The 12,843-nt window shown below is 38.4% G+C and overlaps 1 protein-coding gene and 1 long non-coding RNA gene across 4 annotated transcripts in view; one reads left to right on the forward strand and one right to left on the reverse strand.

The window, feature by feature from the left end:
* Positions 1-12,843, forward strand: part of SRGAP1 (SLIT-ROBO Rho GTPase activating protein 1) — a 138,535-nt gene that overhangs the window by 96,554 nt on the left and 29,138 nt on the right. The window contains exons 9-14 of one of the 3 annotated variants that reach the window (XM_064419370.1): positions 1,204-1,401; positions 1,521-1,605; positions 5,388-5,415; positions 7,746-7,848; positions 11,466-11,526; positions 11,689-11,766. In XM_064419370.1, coding sequence (XP_064275440.1) covers positions 1,204-1,401; positions 1,521-1,605; positions 5,388-5,415; positions 7,746-7,848; positions 11,466-11,526; positions 11,689-11,766 — 553 coding nt within the window. Of the gene's footprint in view, positions 1-1,203; positions 1,402-1,520; positions 1,606-5,387; positions 5,416-7,745; positions 7,849-8,356; positions 8,391-11,465; positions 11,527-11,688; positions 11,767-12,843 lie in introns of all 3 variants that reach the window. The other 2 variants (XM_064419371.1, XR_010362067.1) reach the window with 2 other exon arrangements.
* Positions 533-1,278, reverse strand: LOC135300181 (uncharacterized). Its single transcript, XR_010362068.1, has 2 exons — positions 1,091-1,278; positions 533-814 (listed from the first exon to the last, which is right to left on the reverse strand). It is a non-coding gene; the product is annotated as an uncharacterized LOC135300181 (long non-coding RNA).

The following is a 12,843-nucleotide window of genomic DNA, read 5'->3' on the forward strand; positions in this document are numbered from 1 at the left end:
CACCTAGCAAAATAAAATGCTTTTTTTTGGTAAAATATGGAAAAACTATGCTGTTCTCTTTCCCCTGCTCTGGCAGTGGAAATAAAATGCACTTTTATCACAGTTGAGGCAATATTGAAGTCCTTCAGTTTGCATGAGAATCTATTCCTAAAAGAAAATGTAAACATAATTTAATTTCTTCATAAGAAGATATTAGGTTTTCAGGATGCCAGTTTTTCTCATTCTAGTTTGTATGTTGAATGTCTAGAACAAACTATTAATGTCTATGAGACATGTACAGTAGCTGTAAAAAAAAACCAAAAAAAAACCCAAAACACTTGCATTCAGAAAGTCTCTCAAGGTAACAAAGATGAAAGAAGAAAGATAATTTCTTTCAGTGAAATGAAGTGCAAGAGCATAAAGGGAGAAATCATGTTTGACAGGCATGGAAGGGATATCTGACTACATTGGAGTTGTCTGTAGGCATGTCCATGATTTGGTTGACCCTTCTAGAGACTCCATCTGAAGCAAAACTGGGAAGTAAATCCCATCCTTGTGAATCTTACCAGTTACTTTATTGAACTGTGGAAACTGCATCCCTTGTCCTGTCCACAGCATCCATGCCCAGGTTTCCACTATGGGCAGTGGTGCTCTGTAGGTCATAGGAGGGCTGGGAGTCTGGTGTAAATTGTTCTTTCTCGAGCCCTCTCTGTCAACAATGTATTCCATTTCTGCAATCTGAACATCACTGTGCTCCTCACCACAGCACTGCACAGTACAGGGTCACAGATTTTTTTCCTTGGAAGATCATGTTGTTCTGGCTAGATCCAGATCCCTAGATGTAGATATTTGATATAACACACTGACCACATTCAGGAGAGCTGACCCTTCAGAGTGCTGTATCATCTCTATTGCCTCCCAGATAAGGGAACTTAATCAAATCATGTCACATTTTAATTCTAATTTCAAACAAATGCGTGAGTGCACTACAGAGCCAACACAAGGGTACATCTGTGTTTGTGGGTTAGACCATGGTAAAGCAGAGAACTAGACAGGATATCTGTTACATAGATATCTGTTATAGCACACCTGACTTTTCACATTTACACACCTGTTTGTTTGGGGGCGTGTGCCAGGGAGTTACTGTGAGTAATGAGCTTCCCTCCTAAGCTGTTCCTGTATATATTTATCTGCCATTTGGCAAACTCTGCTTTTTAATACCAGGTTAAGAAAACAACAGAGGCTACCCTGCAGACAATACAAGATATGGTCACCATTGAAGATTATGATGTGTCAGAGTGTTTCCAGCACAGTCGCTCAACAGAGTCTGTGAAGTCAACAGTCTCTGAGACATACCTGAGTAAGCCTAGCATTGCAAAAAGAAGAGCTAACCAGCAGGAAACAGAGCAGTTCTATTTCATGGTATGTTGGTTGCTTCCTCATTCATGTGATGCAGATCAAACACCTAAAGTAAACATTATCCAGAAGTTCCTGGGATTTATGTGTTATGCATAGTAATAGATTCATCTGCATCTCTACAGAAATTCAGAGAATATCTGGAAGGTAGCAATCTCATCACAAAACTTCAAGCAAAACATGACTTGCTGCAGAGGACACTCGGAGAAGGTAAATATCCCACAATAAACTGAAAAGTGCTTCCAAACTATACAGTGAACCTCCTGAAATGCCAAAGATATGCAGGAAAAAAAATACAAAACTTAAAACTTAATTGTCCAGTAAACATAGATTTGATTTTTACCAGTCACAGGTTTGATGCAGTGGTAAGAGTATACATAATAAATTGATTTTATTTCCTCAACACATACTTATTTCCACTGCACAGATGTTTAGATAAATGACTCTATTTGGCAACAGAACTACTGAATGAAAAATCTCATGCCTGAAAGGAGTAACACAGTCAGTGCAGGTTTATTTAAGAGCTGTGACAAATGTAGTATTTCTACATCCTAACAATTTCTGTTGACTTGAGGTTTTTAATGAATCACACACTATGCACAGCTCCAGCCTCTTACCAGGCCTCCCAACAGACACTTCCTCATGCACTGAAGGGAAAAGGGGAATTGCAGTACAAACCTTGAGGACTAGACACACAGAGTGGAACAGACTTGAGAGGAAGTGAGGCTACACCACAAAGAATAAAATATTCTCCTGGAAGTTAAAGACTGTGATTTAAAGTTTAGACTCAAGAAAGGAAAGCTGTTTGTTAAAAGAATTACTCTAAAAGATGTGTCAGCTTATTTTCTTTTTACTGCCAAGTATATGTTGTTAATCACATCTCTTCTTACTTTTAATACAAAAGCCCAGAACAGCTATTAGCAGTTCAGTGGTTATAACCCAAACAAAGCCCCTATCCAGGGAGTGACTGAGGTTGGGGGTAGGATATAAGCAGCATTTTCTTTCAAAATTGAACTGTAGAAGATGGTAGCTGTTTTTAGACAGCTACCTATGTTATCTTCTTTCTCGTGGAAGTTTTCATTTAATAGATTTTTATTTTGAATGTGTGTGATGAATGTTTTATTCACACAAAACAGTGTGCAGCTGACTGTAGGCCAAAAAAAGGATGTTTTTCTTCTGGAAGCTCATTGAAAATGTCTTTGGAAAAATACAGTGAAAGGGAGGGAGATAAAAGGCAACAGAATCTGCTGCATAAACCATGTTAGGAAAAAAGTAAGGAAAGAATTGTTTGAAAGGAAACATAAAGAAAAACTTCTCAGCAGGGTGACCCAAGTGATAAATTGCCATTAGGCTCTGGGCCAGTCTGCCATGCTGAGGCATGCTTGGACTATTTTGTTTGAAGAGTTCCCTTCTACACACCATCTGTAAGCCCCATGTAGTTAATCTGTGTTGCCCACAGTGGTTTTGCACATATTTGCTGTCCCAACACCACAGCATGGCACATACAAATAGTACCTCAAACATACACATTTACATTCAAAACTGATATTTGGAGCCATCATTTTTACAGGTTAAGAAGTTCTAGTACCTCCTTCAGTTGAGGCATGAACTGCATTAAAATGCCCATGCCTTGGATGGAGGACCTGGATTCTGAAAGTTTCTTGAATGGGGAGGATTGAAAGGATCTAATTACAGTGGTATTATGAATGTTATTGCTGTAGCTAATAAAGAAATGAATTTGTAGGACATGAACTGTTCCCCTGCTCCCCTCAAACTGCCTTTTCTGGAAACTTTAATATCAGCAAGACTGCAGACAAATAACACAATGTGCTGTGTTAAGTAAAGTGGGAGAAGGAAAGGATTGTCTCAACTGCAGGTTTTTCTTTGGCACCCTTTTTTGCTTTCATTCAAAACTATACAGTGTAAGGATGTAGGCTGAATAGATCCAGGTTCCCATCTGCTGCCCACAATGTTAATAGCATTTGGCTTCTATTCTGGTTCATCACCTGCCTACTACAGTCTTACTGTTTATGAACACAGCAGATACATATTCATGATCTGCACAGGGAAGATAGATGAAGTGCTCTGTGCTGAATCTGCTGCTACAGACTTGGAAAGTAAATAAGAAACGCTGAAATGAAATTGATACTAAACATAGGAAGCACACTGATGCTCACATTAGTGCTGATCCAAAGGCTCATCTATTGACAGAAGAAATCAACAAAGCAAAGGGAAATGCAGGAAAGAAAACAAGGAGTTGTAGAAGAAATTCCCTGAAGGCCCAGACACCTTTTACCCTAAACTGTTAAATAACAAAGATGTGTTTAACCCCCCCCCCCCCCCCCCCCAGGTACAGCATTTGTAACATCTTTTGTTTTACTAACATTTATTACTGGAATTCTTAGTCTCAGTGAGTTTCCTGTAGTAACCTGAGTAGGGAGAAGGCCCTGGCTTACTCTTTTTCTTTCATAGGTTATTTTGCATACTCTTCTTTGATCTCTCTCTTTTTCACCTATCTAACATCGATGCCAGCAAGATTCACGTGTCTTACTGTCAGGGTTGTTCCCAGAGCTTTTTCTTTGTGCCACTTTGAGGGGATCCACACACTTGTAGTATTGCAAAATATGTTTTCAGTGTAGGGTCTTCAGTACTGTGCAGTACTTTGCATGCATCTGAACACTGGCACATAGTAGCATGTTTTTCATATCACTGTTATTCATTCTTCCTGGCGTCTGAAAAGCTGGTTTGGTGTCACTTTCAAATTTGGACCTAGCCCAAGTGAAGCTCAGAATAATTTTCAGAGATCATATCCATGGATCTGTTCACTGGCATAGGTGTTTAATTCTTCACTAGTACCTTACTTGAACCTGTTAATAGTGAATTTTGTTTGCAGTGTGTGTCACTTAACCCCTTTAAAGGGCTTCACAGTTTTGTCATGATTTGATACAAAAGTATTTCAGTCATCTGCATAGTGCTCTGCCTCCTTAGCTGCTGTGATCTTGCAAGATATTAATAAATGCCTTCTGGATTGCATAAATGGTCCTAATAGGAAGGTTTGAGTAAATGGCTGTTACATTTTTTGCCATGATGAAAAAAAACCATTATAAGTCCACTGAGTTTCCTTTTCTTCACTAGTTTTTGATCAGTGAGAATATTTTGCCACTCTATCTGTGGCTGATTAGTTTCTTTTGTCACCTCCTGTGAAAAAAGTTATCAGTGGCCTTTGAAAGCTTAAGTAAATTAATTGAACTGATTCTTCATTATCCATTATTTTACTGACATTTTCAAAGATTTTTAATAAATTAATAGGGCACAATCTCCCTTTGGCAATGTTAGGCTCATTGGAACTTACCATACCATGATCTTTGTCCTGTTTCATTATTTTGCTTTTCATTATGATGAGTCAGTCATGCCTGATTTACTGGTCTGTTGATCTGCCAAGGAGCCTTTCTGGAGTATGATATTTGCTTCTTTACAGTTCCCTGCAGTTCTCTGTGGTGTTTCTCAGTGATAGTGTTACACTTTTTTCCTGTAATACGCAGAGAAAAGAGAGTAGGCAGTCTTTTAATAACTACTCATGTCTAGAGCCCCACATTTTCAGCACTGAACAGGTTTTGGCACAAGGCACAGGGGGAGGTGTAATCTAATCTTGGCACGGCTCTATTTCCATACTGATTTAGCCACTGAAACATATGAGCACCAACAATAGACATTGTTTGGAATTTTACTTGAAATTATTTACAGTATCAAGTGACTCTAAATCTTTGGGCAGGCTTCTTAAAAGTTGTTCTATAACATGGGTTGTATTTGTATTTTAAGTGGAACTGTGGAGATAGTAGGTAACTACTGTGCCCTGTTTGTTGTACAGTTGTGTATCTTTTGCTGGTAGTATGAAAGTTAGGGCTAAAAATAATTTGCTAAGTATCATTTAGATACAAAAATTTCAACCTAAAACCTATAAATCATTGTTTCCTGTTTATTTAACTTTCTAGGTCACAGGGCTGAATACATGACAACAAGGTAAGATATTGTTATCTGACTTGATTTAGAGTTAAAAAATAGGCAAAATCTTAGAATTAACAAATTTTAGAACAACTTTGAAAGGCTTGTTGCTGTTGTTACATAAATTATGTACAGACCCTGTGTGTTTTAACATTCAGTATTTCTGTTTCAGCATGCTGATGAGTAAAGTATCAGACCATTCATCTTCCTCATTTTTGTGAACTGCTTTGGCCAGTGTCAAAAGTATTTGTGAATCACATATCAAATTTGGAAGTTGCAGGGGGGACTTAAGTGCTCAAAAAGAAATATTTTTCAGTTGTCAGAAATACCTTGCCTCTCATCATTTGTAATTCAATTGGTCAGGATACACACTTTAAAAGAAGCTGGTAGGAAGATCAATTTGGGCAATGGGCTGTATCTTTGATAACCTAGCTTTGAACACAAAAACCTGCCTCCCCCAGCATCCATATGTTCCATACTGAAACGGCTCTATAGATGCGCAGAGGAGAAGGGATTCAGTGTTAGATCTCCCAGCTTTGTGCTGCATGTACTTTTTCAGTTGTGTAATGCACAGCTTTGAAGCTGCCTCCAGATATAAACCTGGATAAGCTCTGCAGCCCCCGGAGTCTAGGAGGGGGCAATGGCAACTGCTTGAATTTGCAGCTGCCACTTGTATGTATCACTGCTACAGGCAGTGTGCCCTGCTAAAGCAGGAACATCCAGCCCAGCTTGCTTGGTCTCACTCTTCCCTTCCCTTTCCATGCAATACATCCTTGCCCAATGCCTTCAAGAACTGTATTTCCTGGTCCTGATGTTTCCAGGACATTTCTACAGACTTTACACTGGATTTTCTCCCACCACTCCATGTTCTTTATTAGCTCTGTAAAGTTGGACTTACTCAACTTCTTTGCTTACATGACTTCAGTTGACCTCAGTTGAAAAGTGGTTACAAATCAGAGCATTCTTCCCAATTGCTGACATTAATTCTGACAACTGTACCTTTAACTCTGCCTCCAGGTGCTACCATTCCAGGAATGCATGGAAATCAACAAGTTTATGTCTAATGAGAAAATTCTTCTTTCTTGACTCCAGTGCAGGCGACTCATCAGGCTCACATCATCCTAAGTTCCCCGCTGTGTAAACAGCTGAAAGGAGATGGTGGATTTAGGCAATGATTTTACCTTAGCAAAGTGGGGGAGCAGTGAAGCCATCTTACCTCATATCTTGTTACAGCTGGTCACTTGAGAAAAATACTCGGAGGAGCAGGGCCTGCCTATCTGTTCCTCAGCAGCAGCTCCTGGGCTTTGGCTGGGCCCTGCCTGTTGCCCCAAAGTTCATTTATGCTTTTGGACTGTGAGACAATGTTCTTTAAGGTCAAAGTTAAATTGTAGAAGGGAAGAAGATATCTTTAAAGATGAGTTTAAAATAGCAGATAGTACTCAAACAAACTGAAGTCCCACTGCTGAATGTTCTATGCCTTATTATTTCTCACTGATCCCCCAAAAACATTTAATTTTTTGCTAAGTCCAAAAAAACCTCTAGAAACTGCTGGTGCATGGGAACTAAGGAAGCTGTTGGCATTTAACTGTTGGCGTGACATTCACAAAGTAGTTTGTGATCTAGAGCACAGTATTTATTTTCTGTAATCTCTTTCAGTCATGGTCACCACGTGAAACACACTAGGTAAAATTTTGCAGACCAAAGTTTTGTGTATTCTTCCTTTACTTCTTTATGTGTTATACTGGTTTTATTTATTTGTTCAAGTTGATATACTTTTAATTCCATTAGCCAATTAGCAAGATGTTTCTTTTCATGTGTGAAATTGTTGATGTGCAAGGCTAAAGCTGTTTAACCTTCTTGGCTGTAGTTGAAAATGCAGACAGTTTGGTTTTGAAGCATCTTAGGAGTGTGCTGAGCAGCTTTAATTTGCATTTGAATTTTCTCCAGCATGAAGCAACTTTTCTGCTTGATAAGAGGTGCTTCGAGTGGTCTGTGTTCTGCCATGGCTGGCAGGATGAATTCCAGTGGTTGCTGCACATTTTATGTATGACCACAACAAAAAAAGCCATTCCGATTGTGCAGTGTTTGGAATAAATTTATATGATAAAACTGCAAAACAGAGATTCATAAAGAATGTCATTATTTATCCATAAGTAATTTTTAATGGGGGGAGTTCTCCACTCTTTAATGTGGTACATTTAAATTTGATGGAAAGTCTTTATTTTATAAGTATTGTGTTTATTGCTCCCTTTACAATGTTCTGTTGTTTTGCCATGAGCTTGCAGACATTTCATTTTATTGCGTGACTTAATTCTATCTTGCTCAGTAATCATATTCCCTTCCCTTAGGCCTCCAAATCTTCCCCCTAAGCCCCAGAAACACAGGAAGCCCAGACCCCGATCACAGTATAGTGCTAAGTTGTTTAATGGTGATTTGGAGTCGTTCATCAAGGTACTGGCACCAGCCACCCCAGTGGCTGATCTCAACACTTCTTACTATAATGGTCACCACCTCACGAAAGCTGAGGCAGATCATTATGTTTAAGTCTGTCCTGGGGCTCTTCTTTCCCAGTTGATCAATATAATACTTCCTGAAGTCAAAGGGAAAGAGAGGGATTCATTTCTCACATTAGCCTCCCTACAGTTGAGTTAATCAAGTAAGAATACTATTGTCAGCCTGCTTTTAGTAGGAAACTTCGCTACGTGTAGTAGGTAGGATATAGTGGTACATCCCACAACTTAGCACAATTTCCTGCTTGCTATTTTCCTAACATCCAGTGTTCAAAGTCTGCGGAGAAGCAGCATTTCCCAGGGTTTGATATCCAGATTTTGATTTCCTATGACTTTAGGAATTTATTATATTGTGTGAAATTGTGATCAACGCTATTCTGGATCTTGTATCTTTGCTGTATTTACTATCTTCTTCTTTCTCATACTTTTATTTCTAATAATGCTTCTAGCCGAGGCCGAAGGAACTCTCACACGAGACATCAGGTATAGTTCTGGTGACAAGAGAACCAGCTCTGCCTCGCTCTCGGGTTGCATTCCTGCCTGGCTCAAAATGAGTTCTTTCAAAGACCTGGAGGGAGAAGTTTGCATTAAGAAATGAGTGTACAAATATAGCAGGCAAAACTAAACCAGAGCAGAACTCTAGAGGGATTGTAGTCTTAAATGATGGATATTCTCTTACTCATTTTCAAGGACTCAGCCACATAACAGTTTGTGCCTCTGGACACTAGCTGACACAGCTACAGGAAAGAAATCTTTTTAAAATTGTAGAAATACATTTATAAATGAAATTAATTAAATTCTTGACTGCAAGCTCTGTGAATTGGGTTTGCATATTACAGGTATAGCTAGTGGCAAACACTTTTCCGAGCAAATTCTGTGCTTGGTGGCACTGTACTGATTTAGCTGTCTTGGAATCAAACTTTCGGTCATCCTCAATACAGCTAAAGGGGAAATTATTATTATTTTTATTTTTATTGTTACACAGGAGGTGCTATGAAATGTAAAGACTTTGAGAAATCATTACATGAGAAATAGATGAGTATCACGAGCAGTTTCTTGCTTAAGGGCGAAAGTAAGCAAGGAAGCAGAAATTATCACAATGAAAGCCCCTAGACTAGAGAAGACAAAGCAAATCAGAGAAATGGTCCCCCATCATATTCCCTCACGAGGGAACATGGCAGTGTGGCTGACAGGGCATACTTGCAAGTGGGGAGCCCTAGATAACTAGTCTTTCAAAAGGAAAGGTCAAAAAAGCCAGTACCCTTATGACAGATATGCCAGTGTGGGAGCTATGTTAGGACAGCATCTCTGCCCAAAGACCATGTCATTCCTGGTAGGGATGAGTCATTTTGACAAGCACAGCTAGTAAAATACAGTATCATGCCAAACTGCTTTTTGTTTGAGTTTTACATCATAAGAAATTCTAAATAATCAGAAATATCCATTCACTGACTACACACATCAGATTAAATTCACAGTAGCAGTAGGGTCACTGTTCTTGACACTCACCAACATAGATTGTTACTTCAGATTATTTGCCTTTGATTAGATCCAAAAGGCAAAGCTGTTAGTTTAGATTATTTCAGGGTATTACTTAAGTACAAAGTACAGTGTGGTTCTGAACAGATTTGCCAAAAACAGGTATGAAAGTGATTTGGGTTTTGGGTTTTTTTAGAATTTCTTACTGCAAACACTACCTTTTCCTAGGCTGTACATTCTTTGCATGAACCATGAACTACTAACAAGAGATGTGGGTGCATGTTGTGCATTTTTGCTGATATTCTGCTTTTTGGGAGAGCCAGGCTGCTCAGTGTTGGTGAAGATTATGGTGTTCCTGGGTTTAACAGCTGACCTCATCCAAGGGGTTTTTTATTTAGCTCTTACTGGATCATGACACAAGTCAAAGAGGAAATGCTAATCGAGCCATTACTGGTTCTTGGCTAGCCAGTCTTTGCTAGGTTTTAAATTGAAAGACAAACAAGCCACTATTTAAATAGAATAGTTAGTGATAATAGTCTTTTTTAAGCCCCACTAAAACAGCACAGGGTACACGTAAGATTTGGGAGGGTAGGTTACCTCAGGAAGTGCAATTGCTTCACTGTGTGTTATTTTCCAAACTTTTTTAGTTGTATTTTCTACTTGAGCTTAAGTCATTAACTTCTCATTAGTGTAGTTTAGCATGAAAACAAAGTACTAATTTGTAAGAGGAAATGTGTATTCTGAGTTACAAGGTGCTTTTGAATTAATGATTTTATAATTCAGACTGATTTTATACTAAACTTCCAAATGAATTAGTCAATTCTCTGAGCACTTACATATTGGAAATTCATTTGGAAAGAAAAATTACAGCTTCCAAGACAAGAAATTCTAACATTATTTATGAAACAGTAATTTCTGCAGCATAAGCACCAACTTTTCCAAATAATTTTTCAATCATATCATTTATGTCTTTAATCTGTATTTGATAACTTCTGGTCACTAGTGTGCTTGGGCTAAAATATCCATGTTTTAAAGTGCCAAAACGAAAGGTTTCCAATGGTTATTTTGGAAAATAAGCAGTTTTTTTAAAAAAGACAAGTCACTAATATAATTAATGTATAGTCATCTTCTCCGCCTGCCATCACAAATGCTTCTTATCCTGTTTTAAAACACTTTTGTGTAACTGAAAAGGTAGCTACAGACCAACTGCTGTGTTATTGCTGGGATGAGGAGCTGTGATTCCTGAGCTCTGCTGGTGGGGAGGTTCAGGCTGTGACCTCCCTTTCCCAGTGACCTTGTGCACAGAGACAAAGCAGCTGAACCATATGCTCAACTCAGGGTAGCTGCAGTTCACCACCTGAGGACTGTCAGCCATTTAGAGCAGCCAGAAACAACATGCCAGCCCATCATCTGCCCCATGGCAGGGCACACAAACCAGCAGAGCCACAGCAGTGCCCTCAGTCAGCAGGGAGTCATCGTGGTACCCCGTGCAATGTCACTTGGTGGCTCTGCTCCAAGAATGTTTCTCATTGTCCAGCAAATCCACAAAAGCCTTGTAAATGATTTGTGATAAACTTCTAAGAAAAAGAAAACCCCACATTGAGGAATTGGGTCCTGTGTAAGTATGTCCATGTAGGATTTTCTTCACCAGGAAAAGAAAGGTCAGTTAAATAGGTACAGAGGAATCATTTCCATCGTTAATTATTATTCCTAATAATAATCTTTTAAAAGGCAGATTTACTGCTTTAACTCATTTTGCTTCAAAAATCTAAAATGCATGCATGAGCTTAGATGTCACATACAGTGTTAGCCAGATACGGCGACAGAGGTAGAGAAATGAATTTCCTGAATAAATTATTTTAAGAACCATAATCCTTTTCTTTACCTGTTCCTTTTCCTCCCTCCCTAAATGGGAAGAGACCTCTGTTTAAAGTGGTATTTTTATCTTGGGTGGTTTTTTTGCCAGCACTGTATGTCCATCTAGATTTTCCAAGAAAGTGCATTTTCACATTGAGGCCATAGCAGGGAGGTCTCCTCTTTCTGATCTGCAGCTCACTCATTCTGCTCTTGTTTTTGCAGGATTCAGGGCAAGTCATTCCTCTTATTGTGGAAAGCTGTATCAGATTTATAAATTTATATGGTAAGCTCTGAAAAAAAGATGTAATTTTATTATTGTTCTGACTTTTTTTGTGTATCTTTTACATTACTCATTTAGCAGCACACCATTGTTTTTAAAATACAGTTTTTGAGTATCTTAAAAAAGAAATTACTTTTTCGGCACTGTCTTCCATCTTTTCTGCAGGTCTTCAGCATCAGGGGATTTTTAGAGTGTCTGGTTCCCAGGTGGAAGTCAATGATATTAAAAATTCATTTGAGAGAGGTAATTGGATTTTCATTTATCTGAGCACTTTACTATCTGACAGTTAAAAATCTTTTAAATTCTAATCATTTTCTGTGTGTACTTCACCTAAAACTTTCCACCATCACATGCTTAAACATGAAGTATAATGATGACATGTGCATGTTTTCCCTCCATTATGTCCTAGAAGCTTGAGGGTTTTTCTCATTTTCTTTACATAAGGCATATGACTCTTCAATCAACTGTGAACGTTAGTTTTTTTGTTAACGGTAAACTGCAAATGATAGTTTTTGTGTATTTTATTCTAAAGATCCGCAGAAAATAAAGGTATTGACCTTAATTTGACTCAAGAAACTACTTAATAAAATTTGAAAGTCCTCTTGCTTGATCTCCTGGAATACAAGTGCTCAACTTTCTGGCCCCTCTGCCAAAGTTGCATCATGATCCAGGAAAATAGGGAGTAAAAAAAAGGGTCATTCCATTTTTCATTCCCAAAGGAAACTTCAGCCCCCAGAGGAGGAATTACCTGAAAAATGCCAGGAAGTACAGCCAGCTTTTTTAATATCAGTGGCTTGCAACACCCAGCCTTTGATTGCTCTGCTAGGGAAACCAGGATCCAGCCATCCTCCGTGTTAAAGCAATACTTGTTACAATCTTTTTTAAAATACTACATTCCTTTTTTCTAAAGCATTAAAAGCTGGGTTGTTTTAATTTCTAGGGAAAAATAAAATTTCTGCAGATCATCTGCAAATGACAAAAACCTTGAACCAATAAGTCTTGTGACTAAAAGCATAAAAAATATGCACAGTAATTTGCCCCCTAGTATTAGTTATATATATCTTGTTAAACCTGATCTTTTCTTTGACAAGATACATAAAGCAGCTGTTTTCACTTGCTAAGTGAAGCCACATCCCTCCATTCTGCAGCTTTTAAATCTGCTTATTCTTAACTCCTCCTCCTAGGTAGTGTTATCTTTGAAGCTCCATACATTTTAAAGTGTTTCAAAATAAAGATTATTTATGTAATCTAAAATGACATAAATAAAACGGTGCAGTCATGGCTGAGGTTTCAGTTAGATTTTCAACAAAGTGGTTGCAC

This window comes from Passer domesticus, chromosome 5, assembly GCF_036417665.1.
Source record: "Passer domesticus isolate bPasDom1 chromosome 5, bPasDom1.hap1, whole genome shotgun sequence".
Lineage (NCBI taxonomy): Eukaryota > Metazoa > Chordata > Aves > Passeriformes > Passeridae > Passer > Passer domesticus.